The sequence below is a fragment of the Giraffa tippelskirchi genome, chromosome 13 (genome assembly GCF_054371585.1).
Source record: "Giraffa tippelskirchi isolate mGirTip1 chromosome 13, T2T-mGirTip1v1.2.pri, whole genome shotgun sequence".
NCBI classification, from domain to species: Eukaryota; Metazoa; Chordata; class Mammalia; order Artiodactyla; family Giraffidae; genus Giraffa; species Giraffa tippelskirchi.
In genome coordinates, this window is record NC_137287.1 from 86,472,889 (window position 1) to 86,486,000 (window position 13,112).

Below are 13,112 nucleotides of genomic sequence, written 5' to 3' on the forward strand. Positions count from 1 at the left end.
CAATCCTGAAGGAAATCAGTCCTGAATATTCATTGGAAGGACTGATGCTGAAGCTGAAGCTCCAATACTTTGTCCACCTGATGTGAAGAACTGACTCATTTGAAAAGACCCTGATGCTGGAAAAGATTGAAGGCAGTAGGAGAAGGGGACGACAGAGGATAAGATGATTGGATGGCATCACCGACTCGATGGACATGAGTTCGAGCAAGCTCCGGGAGTTGGTGATGGACAGGGAGGCCTGGTGTGCTGCAGTCCATGGGGTCGCAAAGAGTCAGACACGACTGACTGAACTGAACTGAGGCTTTTACCAAGTGAAAATGTTTTGTTTACCTGTGCTATTCCTCTGTTTAGACACTAGAGGGCGCCAGTGAAATGCTTAAATAATTGCTCGGTTTATAGGGAAGCCAGGCGTACAGCAGTCCATGGGGTCGCAAAGAGTCCGACACCACTGAGCGACTGAACTGAACTGAAGGGCATTTGTATCGCTGTATGTATGTGTATGCATGTGTGAAAAGACATTTAGAAAACTCAGAGAAGACCTTTTAGAAGTTTCTTTTTATTTTTTTAAATTAGTAATCTACTAAAATTAAGATTAAAATCCTAATAATTTCTTAAATTTTTAAGTTCAGCTTGTAAATCTTATTTCTAAGTTTAGCAAAATTTAAATAATCATTTTAAATATGTATGAATTTTTGGTCCCCTTTGCAATCTTAGATAAATGCTTAAATACTTTACATTATATTCATCTTAATTTATTTTAAGAATTTTAATTATCGGACAAACCTTCCCAAGAGCTCTAGTTCTTTTAAAATCAAATAAACTAAACTATAAATGTGGTGATTGGCATTCTTACATTCTCCAAACTGTCTATAAATTAATAAGATTTTTATTTAAGATCACATGTGTAAATCCTTTACTCAAAATACATATTTAGAATTGGAATTATAAGGCTGACTATAATTCTATTAAGCCAAATACTCTCAAATATTATACACATTGCACTTTAAATGCTAAATATGCATGGATTCCTGTGTCATAAGAACTTTAATGATCTGTATTCAATTCACTCATTTACCAGTTATTTTTCTGAACACTTGTCACGTGCTCCCAATTATTCTGACCACGTGCTCCCAATTATTCTGACCACTGAGGATAAACAGTAAACCAAAAAAAAAAAAAAAAAATTCTTGCCCTCATGGTTTATATGATAGTGAAGTTGGGGGTCTATTTCCTGAGTATGTAAAGATGCTCACTCCTTAAGAAAACACCATGTCTGGGACTTCCATGGCCATCCAGTTAAGAGTCTGTGCTTCCACTGCAGGGGGTGCAGTTTCCATCCCTGGTCAGGGATCTAAGATCCCACGTGCCTCGAGGCATGGCCAAGAAAACAAAAGAGAAACACACTGTATCATCCCATAGGCTTGGGTTATCTTCCCGATACCTTTTTCAACTTTTGCCTTCTCAGCTTGCTACAGCTTCTAAGTGATGCTTGGCCAGGCTGTGACAGGATCTCTGTGGCTCTAATGGACGTGCTGAACCCTAGCAACTGTCTGTAACAGGAACTTCATTAATTAAAGGATGATGTGGGATCTTTGTGTCGTACACCTGGGACTAGTGCAATGGTGTATGTCGATTACACCTCAATAAAAATAAATTTTAAAAAGAACGAAGTGTCCCATAGCACACTTAGATTTGAGTCACGTGTTTAGTTTTTCAAGTCTGATTCTATCTATAATTCTTACAGAGGTAGCTAGCTACACCATTTGATTAGATTTTGTTTTTCTTTGGCTCTTAATATCTATCAATGTCTTTTAGTTTAATACTACATACCTTGGAGCACATGTACCTCCCATTTCTTGGAATTATATAAAGTATCTGATTGAATTCTGGGTATCACTTGGCTTTTGCTGATTATTTTGCTACAGCTTCCAAAATTATTCTGCTATCAGGAAGCAGGAACCATTTTTGGTTTTTAGTATTTGTTTTCGGGGTTTCTTGTTGGGTAGAACATTTAGAGATCCTTTCTTCCAGGCACTGGTCTCTTTGGAGAAAGTTCACTTGGCATTTGAGCCTTGTTTTAAGTAAAAGTTGCTCAGTCATGTCTGACTCTTTGCGACCCCATGAACTGTAGCCCCCCAGGCTCCTCTGTTCATGGGATTCTCCAGGCAAGAATACTGGAGTGGGTTACCATGCCCTTCTCCAGGGGATCTTCCTGACCCAGGAATCAAACTTGGGTCTCCTGCATTGCAGGCAGATTCTTTTACTGTCTGAGCCACCAGGGAAGCCCCCTGAACCTTACCCCTAACCCTTTTTTATTTTAAAAAGAGAGCTTAAAACAGTTTTTTCAAGGGAACTCAAACCACCACAGTTCTCCCCCACCCCCTGCCCTCATCAATGATTTCACAAAATGAAATTAAGGGAATGTTGGTTTTACGAGGTGAACTCAGGGGTGGTAGAAGGCAGTGGTAGTGGTCTCTGGATGTGGCAGTCTCCTCCCCCACGTGTTTTTTTTAAAGATTTTTTTTTTGATGTGAACCATTTTTGAAGCCTTTATTGGATCTGTTACAATGTTGCTTCTGTTTTATGTTTCGGGGTTTTTTTTTGGCTGCAAGGTGCATGATTCTGGCATTTGCAATGATCTGTGTCTTCTTTTTTTTTATCACCCTCTTGGTTGGAGCTTTTGTGATACAGGTACCATGATTTAAAATAAAGCAAAATATGAGAACCAATGTTATAGCACAGAAAACTCTACTCAGTGAACTGTGATGACCTAAAAGGGAAGGAAATCCAAGGAAGAGGGGATATATGTACACACATGCTGTGCAGCAGAAACTGGCACAACATTGTAAAGCAACTATACTCCAATACAAAAAAAAAAAAGCGAAACAAAACTTTTTAAAGCCACTTATCTAAGCCCACTAGAGGCTGCTGTCTTCAAGGCTCTGCTCACCTAGCCAAAGGCCCTAAGAGGAGGTAGCTGTGAAATTGAGTGTGCTTGCAGGTACCAGCCCCAACTTGGAAGTTCTCCTGGTGTTTTTGGTTGTTCAGGGAAATGTCACACCTGCTTGAGTTTTCTTTAACCAAGCTAATCCCCCCCATTTCCTGTCCTTTGCAACTGTGGCTAGAGCAGAATGCCGCACACACTGTTAGAACAAAAATAAATGTTAAATATACTTGTGAGAACTCCGTGAGGTCACGTTCCTAAAGAGGGTTCCTGGCACACCAGTGCTGAGGGAAGTTAAAGGACTTGCTCAGAGACACAGAAGAGGAGGAACCCAGATTCACGTAGGTATTCTGAGTCTCAGCAGGATTCTTTCTGCTGTGTCACGAGGGTTCCTACCCCCCCCCACCAAGGATGGAAAAAACAGTTGCATTTCAGCTTTTGAGCATTGGTTCTGTTAAGAGGTGGGGTGTTTTTCATTTCCAAGTTAGCTTAACATTTAAAAAACTGCACAGTTTTGCTTTTTCCAATAATGTCCACCAGAATCAGGGTTGTTGAGTTAAAGGTAAAGTGAATTTATGATTTTGATATGGATTTTCCAAATTGCCTCTCAGAACTCACATTCCCACCAACCATCAGTGAAGGAAGGAGGCTTTGCACCTAGTCAGTCACAGTGTGAGCCTATTGTCAAACAGATTTTGCCAGTCTGATGTGTGACAAATTCTGTAAGAGTGCAGTTTTGCTTTTTTTTAGCAGTGAAGTTTAGCATCTGTTTGTACATTTAAGGATCACTTATATTTGTGTGTGTGTGTGTGATATGTGTTCCTGCTTATTTTTTTGAGGGAGATTGTTCTTTTCAGTTGTTACTGTGTGTGTGTGTTTGTGTGTGTTAAGTCGCTCGAGTTGCGTCCGACTCTTTGCAACCCTGTGGACTGTAGCCCGCCAGGCCCCTCTCTCCATAGGATTCTCCAGGCAAGAACACTGGAGTGGGTTGCCATGCCCTCCTCCAGGGGATCTTCCAAACCCAGGGATCGAATGTCTCCTGCAATGGCAGGCAGGTTCTTTACCAGTAGTGCCACCTGGAAAGTTATTAGCTCTTTATATATTTGATCAGTAAGATACTTATGTTTTGCCTGTGTGGCAAACATTTTTCCAAATTTGTTATCTGTTTGTCTCTTGACTTTGTGTCTGATGGTGGTGGTGGGTGCATATGAGGCTTATTTCACATGAAGACGTTCCTTGTATGCATTCATGACTTGTCACCGTGCAGAAGGCTCTGCTGCTAGAGGCCATCAGGGTGCTTGCTCATGTCCAGTTTTAGTGAACTGCTTCTCATATTAAGCTTTCTCATCTTGCTCTGAATTCCTTGTATTTTTTACACTAATTACTATCACCTTGAAGTTCATCACTTATATACTCCCTGGTGAAATTGCTTCTTTTCACATTTTGTTTTTGTCTATTCACTTAAAGACTGTTGACTCATGGACAGCAAGGGCCTCGGTGCCTCCCACGTCAGTATCCCTCACCAGGCCCAGCACTGGGCTGGACAGTGACCTTTGGTTCAAGAAGCACGTTATGACAGACTTAGTGGCCCAGGCCCTAGCAAGCCAGGGAGGAGCTGGGGATGTCTCCCATCCTACCCAGGGGCCCACTCTGTAGCAGACCTCAGGCTGTGCCTCTGGTGGGACCTGGCCACATAGCCAGCTTCAGATCCAGTGATGGCCAACAGGGTTCTGCCACCTTGGCCTTTCCCAAGCTCATCATGCCTCCCAAGACCTCCAGGGGCCATTCCCATCCTGGGAGGGTCAGGAATGGACTCACCTGTACCCTGTCCCACTAGCTGCCCCTTTCCAAGCTTGGAGGCCTGAAGGCGGCCGACTGAAGGAAGAGGAATTGAAACCAGCCAGGGGTTCAAGAAGCCATGGGTTTTAATGTGGGCAAGAGGGGAGTGAGGATCTGGGGCCTGGGCTGGAATTGGTGTGGGGAGGGGAGGGCCTCCCTGTACCCCTCTTCTTGGGGTCAGAGAGCCACGTGGAAGGCAGGAGGGCATGACCTTTGCCTCTCCTTGTGGGGAAGGAAAGAGGAGACGTGTAGGGTAGATCTCAGTGTCTCAGTATCAGTACCATGGCCTCCGTCTGTGGATCTGGGACAACACGGCGCCAGTGTGTGTAGGTACAGAGGGCTGGGGGGCCCCGGCCGGAGGCGGGAAGGCACAGAGGGGTGGAGAGCCTAGAAATCACGGCTGATCCCTCCGATACAAACCGGCGGGACGGGCCAACCCTCCCTGTCCCCCCCAACCTCCGTCCTCGTCCCAGGGGGTCTCCAGCCTCCTCCTCTACTTCTTCCGCCCGATTTGGGCCATGAGGTGGGCGTTGGCGGCGGCCTTGGCTCGTAGGTTCTTGGCCTTGGCGATGTTAAAGAGGATGTTCATGATGTTAGTGGGGACGTCCAGGGACAGAGTGACCTTGGTGCGCCGGTCACTCTTGGCCTTGTCCTGGGACGGCCGCCCCTGGAACTGTGCCTGGGACGGGTACTTGTACCGGGAGCTGCTGGCCCCGCCGCCGCCCCCGGAGCCAGGAAAGGTCCTTTTCTCTGTGTCTTCCTTCTCCTGCCCTTCCTGGTCCTCCGGCTCTCCGCGGTGCAGGGTGGGGAAGGTCCGCTTGATCAGCAGCGACGTGTCCTTCCGCTGGCTCTTCTCGGCCTCACGCAGGGCTGTGTGGAGGCAGCTGAGGCTGGACCCGGCTTTGGGGGACCTCTGGGAGAGGCCCGCCTGGGGGGCCCCGAGGAGCAGCAGCAAGACCAGCAGGAAGGGGGCCGGCACGAGCATCTCTCCCTGCAGCGGAAAAGAGCGATGCGTGTGAGAGAGGCTTAGGGCTCAGGTGGAGACGGGGCAGATCCACCAGGCTTTGTGCACGTTCAGCTTCGGCGGGTTTTCAAAGCGTGTTCTCTGGACCTGCAGGCCTTGTCTCATGGAAATTTGTTAGCAATGCAAAGAATTCTCTGGTCTTGCTCCAGAGCTGGTCAATCAAAAGCTCTGGGGCCAGCAATCTGCGTGTTAACAAGCCTAATGATGACTGATTGTTGCCAGATGTAGGAATGGTCCAGATGTAGGAACTAGCTACCTAGCACGTGGAAAGCAACACAGGCTCTGGAGTTAGACTTAGGTTCAAATTCCAACTGGGTCCTTGTTTGCCTGAGGGTAGCGGGCAGATTACTTAACCTCTGAGAGAGTCAATTTCCTCATCTGATAATAATAATGATAATAATAATAATGGGGGATAATAGGTACTACCTCATAAAGGTTAAATTAAAATGGAAAAGCTCCCTGTCTAACCAAACACTTAACGAAGCATGTTGGTTCATGACTGTTTACATGTAATAATCCCCAGGTGCTATTAGGATATGATTCAGTACACAGGCAGCCATCTCAGAAGTGATCTATCTGTATCTATGTATCTGTAAATGTACTATGCATTATATAACTAATGAATATAAATCATATGAATATAAATATAGATGTATAGTATGCCAGTAACTTGATCCTGCAGACCATTATCTTTGTTGTGTTGCGTTTCTGGCTTTTCTTTTTTGTCTGTTTGCTCCACTCTTACTCAGGTAGGCTCATCGTGCCTTGAACTCTAAGTCAGCGGTTCTCACGCTTCAGAGTGTTCAGAATCACGTGAATGGACTGTTCAAACACCAGCTGCTGGGCACCATCCCCAGTATTTCTGAATCAGTAGATTTGGGGCAAGGCCTGAGAATCTGCCTCCCTAACACATCCCTAGAGGATGCTGATGCTGTGGGTTCATGGACCACACTTTATGAACCACTTTCTCAGCATTCCCATCCATCTCCAAGCTCCTTAGAGCTGTGTGCCCAGTTCCCGGAGAACATTTCACAGGGCTCTGTTGACTGGAAGAATGGACTTATCCTTTCTTTTGATATTGTGCTCAATACCCAGACTTCCGGTTTCCTCATTCACTGAGGCTGTCCTTAGTTGTTTTGTATAAACATCCATGAATTGTGGCTTTAGCTGCCTTATGCGCATCTTAAAGCTTGGGAGCACTCTCAAAGGGCTTGTTAAGCCTGAAATTTAAAAAACCAAAAACCAATGCACAGAGAAAGGGCTAATAATGGGGTGGGGGTCAGAGTGGGAGGGGATCTGTCTCTCTCTGTCATTGTCACTCTCTCCCTTGGTCCCCTGCTCTTTTCATGGGTCAGGCTCGGCCCTACCCGCCCCCCCCCCCCAAATGGCTCAGTGACTAAATGCCCTGGGTCCCTGTGTTCCCATCTGTGAGATTAGGGGATTGAGCTCCAGGCTCTCCTCTCTCTCTCTCCCTTTCTCCTTCTCTCTCCAGTTTAGCTTTGTTTAGCATTTGCATAAAACCATGGGAGATTGTGGGGCTTTCCAGGTGGCACTAGTGGTAAAGAATCTGCCTGCCAATGCAGGAGACACGGGTTCAATCCCTAGCAGGGGAAGATCTCCTGGTGAAGGACATAGCAACCCACTCCTGTATTCATGCCTGGAGAATCCCATGGACACAGGAGCCTGGCAGACTATAGTCCATAGGGTCGCAAAGGGTTGGACATGACTGAAGCGACTTAGCACTCACCCTTGCATGGGATGATGTATGTAGGTTATGTGCAAACAATACATTATTTTATACAAGGGACTTGAGCGTCTGGGGATCTGTGACGGTCCTGGAGCCAATCCCAGGAACAGAGAGGACTGTCAAAGAAAAGAAACGTCCTTTCCTCCTTACTCAGGTCTGATTCCTAAGCAAGTTTCTCCTCTTACATTCTTTGGATTCCTTTGCCCTTGCCATAGTGCAAGAGTACAAAGGTTTAAGATTTCCCCGCTACCTGCTCTGAAAACACGTGGTCCCCATCTAGTTAGATTTACAGGGAAAAGTTCTTCATCTTCATTTTTCTCATTTGGGTACCTGACTCTCAGCCATTCTTTGGAAGTTATTAGGGCAGTGCTTCTCTGGAGACGGACATTTGCTTCTGAGAGCTGTGACAGTCATGTCATGCCCAGAATGACAGGCAGTGAGGGACTCGGCTCGTCTGAAATTCAGAGCACCTGTGAGGGAGAGTGTCCCCGGAGGAAAAAAGTGAAGCTAGAGGCAAATGCAGGACACCACAGGCTTTACCCAGAGGCAGCTCCGTTTTCCAGCATCGAGGAAGGCAGAGATAGTGCCCAGTCTACAAACACGGGTAAGATGTTGAATTAAAAAAACACTTTATAAAACAGTCACTGCTGAACCCAGGGGCCCTTTAAGCATTTTGAAAGGTATTATAGTAATGAGCTACAGACTCATGGAAGCATTTATGTGTCACACACACACTTCTTAGCAATTTACACTTGAGTGCGCAGAGGGAGTTCATTCATGAAAGACCCTTCCCCCCAAGAGGGAGGAAAGCCAGGAGAAAGTTGACAAGATCTAGATAACACTTGTCACTGGCAGCTTTTGTGTTGCTTTTCTGACTCCATTCATCCTCAGAAGTGGGATGCTGGCTAGACAGCTGTGTTACAGGAGAACCCTGCAGACAGGATTTCTCGGAACATTTGGACATCAAATGGAGACATCAAACATCCATCTTTATGGCCCATCCCCTTCAAGGAGAGGGACACCTAATTGTTACAGACATCTATTCCCTTCCTCCAGCGTCCCCAGTGGCCAGGGGGAAAGGACTCCAGGCTGCGAGGGCAGAGGACCTGGGCTGCGAACCTCCCTCACCCTCAATGCCTTCCATCAGTCACTTAACCTCTCAGTCTCCACATCTTAAAAAGCAGATGTTACCTGCCTCACAGGTGTATGGAGAGAACGAAAGGAGATGCCTTGACAACCGGGAAATGCAACCATCTTCCCGATCAGTCAGGCAGTGGGGAATGGTACCCTGGTTTCCACCCCCGTCTTCCCCATCCACCCCATCTGGAAATACGATTTTCATGTTCACAGCTGGACTCTGTTCAGGAAAACACATTTTTGAGAACCCATCCTGCTTCCGGTCTATTACCTTTTGCAAAGTGGGCCTCTCTACTAACGGGGGGAGGATGCTCTTGCCCCCCTGAGAAACTTCCCCCTGGTCCCTTTGGGGCTGCCTTCTCCCCATTTAAAACACAGACCATGAAGGTTCAACACAGTGCCCCCAGGGATGCTTGCAACTCTTATCTCTCACCCCATCCAGTCCCCAGCACCTCCTGCATAATGTAGGGCAAATCAAGTTATCCTTCATAGGGAAGTCCCCGACCAGAGCCTTACCTGTGAGCAGACTTCCCTCTGGAGTGCAAACGCTCAGTGAGGTGGGCCGGCAGCTTCAGAACCGAGAGGTCTGCCTCAGGAACACCCGCCCGAACTTCTGTCTTCTCTGGGGTCACCGGCTCCTTTTCTTGAATTATTTGTAAGTGGGCCGTGATCTTTCCTCTCTATGGAAACCACTCCACTCTCTTGTGTGTGTACATATACATAAAAGTGACAGATCACGGGGTGGATCATAAATCCAGACGCGGTGTCTACCCTGGGATGTGATCCCGTTTAAAATACAACCCAAGCAGCTGTGCACGTCACGGAGACGACAGGCTGTCAGCATCTCCGACCGCTCCTACCCACCTTCTCTCCCAGACCTCCCATCACCGCCCCCACCCCCCACTGCCCTTCCTGCCCTAGCAACTGGCTTCATTGATAAAAAGAAAAAAACACACTCTATTGAACTGAGAAGCAGCTTCTTTGAAGAGTTTTATTACTCATCTTCGTTCTTACTAACTTCAGTCTCTCTAACCTTCTTCCTGGAACCAACACCTGCTTGAAAGTAGAGAAGAAAGTTTCTCTGCTGTCCTGTGATTCATTTTTTTTTTTTTTAATTTCTTTGGCATCACCGACTCAATGGACAAGAGTTTAAGCAAACTCCAGGAGGTTATGAAGGACAGGGAAGCCTGGCGTGCTGCAGTCCATGGGATCAAAAAAGAGTCAGACATGTCTTAGCTACTGAGCAACGGCAACATTTATTTATTATTATTTTGGCTGTTATGGGTCTTCATAAGGCCTTAGACCCAGTTTGTACTAATAGTGATCACTGACGTGACACATTTGTATGAATAATGATTACTGATGTTTTTGGATTATTTTCTGCTGTTTCACGTAAAACACTTCCTATTTGGTCTGCTTTTCCCCTCTGTTTCTGTTTATTTCTGTTTTTCCTTGTCTGTGTTCTTCTAGATTGATTAAATTTTCATTTCATTTTCCCTGCTATTAGTTTGTAATAAGCATTTAAAGCTACAATTGGGGCTTCCCTGGTGGCTCAGTGATAAAGAACCAGAGTGCCAATGCAGGAGCCGCAGGAGACTCTGGTTTGATCCCTGGGTTGGGAAGATCCCCTGGAGGAGAAAATGGCAGCCCTTTCCAGTATTCTTGTCTGGAGAATCCCAGGGACAGAGGAGTCTGGTGGGCTACAGTCCATGGGGTTGCACAGAGTCGGACACCACTGAGCAAGTGAGCGTGCAAAAACTACAGTTCTTACTCTGGGCACTGATTCACTACACCCCACACTTGAACAGAGTCCCCTGTAACCTGGTGAAATTTCTCTGGTCTGTGGGGTAAGGGGAGACCCTTGACTTGACTCTTGTTTCTCCCAATAGGCAGGACTGATTTAGTTATTAGTAACTGTACTTGTATAATAACAGCACACCCATGGTCCTGCATTCATGTCCAGTCCTTTCTGATATGGGCTCTCCAGCGCTGTCTCCCATCCACCTATCAGGAATCAGTCTCATTGGACTTTGCATCCCCCTTGAAACCAGCAGTGGTGGGAACAGGTGGGGACAGTTCCAGCCTGTCTCTGTGCCCAGTTGATGTGGTGAATTACAGACATTTTATGATCCCTCTGATGGACTTTTAGTGGCTGATTGATTCCTGCAGCAAAGCTCCTGGGGACCACAGGCTAGAAGCAGCTGCCTCCCTCGGCGCCTCATGAAACAGCATCAGAGCTTTCTGTCTAGGACTTACTTCCCTGATGGTCCAGCGGTTAAGACTCCATGCTGCCCCTGCAGGGGGTGTGGGTTTGATGCCTGGTCAGCGAACTAAGATCCCTCATGTTGTGTGGCCAAATAAATAAATAATGAAGTAATAACCTTAAAAAAAAAAAAGCTTTCTGTCTCCTTCCAGGGGAAGGGGAGGACGTTGGCTTCTTGGGTAAACTTGCACACTGCCCCATAGCCACTTTTCCACACGTGGGCACAATCACAGTGCCCTGTTTACCTGACCTGTAGATGAGGGGATCAACACCAACAGATACACTTAGGGGACATGTTTTCTCTAGTGATAAGGAAATTGGAAACTCTTCCAAACATCTTACAAAGCAGTGGACTGGGCAGCGTGCTCCCAGTTGGAGCCAGGACGGTGAGCTCACTTGTGGTTCTGCTCATGGAAAGTCACTAGTAGTGGTAATCAAGCACCCCATGTTCTTCCAAGGGTAATACGTGTACTCTGCCACCCCCACCCTTGAACATGTTTCGGAATCTCCTATCTACACGTTGTTCAGTTGCTCAGTCATGTCCGACTCTTTGCAGCCCTGTGGACTGTAGTCCACCAGGCTTCTCTGTCCATGCAATTTTCCAGGCAGGAATACTGGAGTGAGTTGCCATGGCCTCTTCCAGGGGCTTTTCCTGACCCAGGGATTGAACCCACATCTCTTACGTCTCCTGCATTGCTGGCAGATTCTTTACCACTGAGCCATTGAGAGGAAGCCCGATACGTAGCACACTATGTTATTATTCAGTTCAGTTCAGTCGTTCAGTCGTGTCTGACGCTTTGAGACCCCATGGACTGCAGCACGCCAGGCTTTCCTGTCCATCACCAGCTCCTGGAGCTTGCTCAAACTCATGTCCATCGAGTTGGTGATGCTCTGTCATCCCCTTCTCCTCCTGCCTTCAATATTTCCCAGCATCGGGGTCTTTTCTAATGAGTCAGCTCTTCGCATCAGGTGGCCAAAGTATGCCTGCATGCCTGCCAGCTAATCAGGTACTATGTTCAATCAGTTCACCAATCAATCAATCAGAAATAAACCAGCATGTTCCTATCTACTGTGAATTTTAATCTGTTTCCCTTGGCAAGTTGAGGCTTTGAAACTGGCTGTGGTCCACTCCTGACTGTGTCTGTTTGTCTGTAAGCGTCTGTTTGTCTGTAAGCAGCTTGAGACTGAAGTCTATGCCAGGAAAAGCACCACAAACACAGCATCTGGTGTTTAGTAGAGACTCAACAAGTGAGGTTGATTCTCCTTATTCAGTAGCTCTGTGTATATGCATATACAATTGCAATCCATCACATATACCAAAACAGATAATATATATTTAAAAAAATGTATTTGGCTCCATTGAGTCTTAGCTGTGGCATGTGGGATCTAGTTCCCTGACCAGGGATCAAACCTGGGCCCCCTGTATTGTGAGTCTTAGCCACTGGACCATCAGGGAAGTCTCAACAGACATTCTTTAGTATTTTAAATGCTTTTGTTTGCATGAACTTTTCCAGAATCACAGAATGCTTGGCCTAAAAGAGAGTTAATGCTCTAGTTCAGTCACTTAGCTGGGGTCACACACAGGTGAACCTCAGAACTCAGGCCCCTGACATAAACATCCTCGAAGATGATCTCTTTTGCAAAGCTGGATGAGCCTGCATCTCCAATCACAAGGAGAGAACAGAACTTGGCCTTGAGAGTGAGGGATTGTTATAGACACGGAGCCTATAATTGAAGATAATAGTATTGAAATGAAATTAAAAAGAGAGATTATTAGAGGTTTATTCAAAAAGACAAGTTACGGGGACTCAGATTGTATTGAGATTCCATTTCATCTCTAATAATCAAGGGAGGGTGAAGGATGTGTGTGCAAGTCTCTGCAGAGCGAGGCTGGGTTAGAAGACAGTGATGTCATCACTATAGTTGGCTTTCAAGAGTGTAAAATCCTACAGTTTCCATTATAGAGGCAGAAGGAGCAATTCAAATTTCAGGGAGTACACTCATGTGTACACAGGTGTATAAGACAGAGACAATAGGGGGACAGTAAAAAACAGGCAGTTCTGCAATTTTGGCCAGTAATTGTCACGTGGTTAGGGAAGAGAGCTGCTACAAAGGGGAAAAGCAGGTTCATCCCATGATGCTGTATCACTGGCCACAC

The 13,112-nt window shown here is 46.3% G+C and overlaps 1 protein-coding gene across 1 annotated transcript; it reads right to left on the reverse strand.

Annotated features, from left to right (window-relative positions):
* Nucleotides 1-5,276: 5,276 nt before the first annotated feature.
* On the reverse strand, nucleotides 5,277-5,768 carry UCN3 (urocortin 3). The gene has a single exon (XM_081554404.1). The coding sequence runs from the start codon at nucleotides 5,766-5,768 to the stop codon at nucleotides 5,277-5,279; it is 492 nt and encodes a 163-aa protein (XP_081410530.1).
* Between the last annotated feature and the right edge of the window lie 7,344 nt (nucleotides 5,769-13,112).

Coding starts and splice junctions, on each gene's coding strand:
- UCN3 (XM_081554404.1), bottom strand. CDS start 5,768: ATGCTCGTGCCGGCCCCCTTCCTGCTGGTCTTGCTGCTGCTCCTCGGG.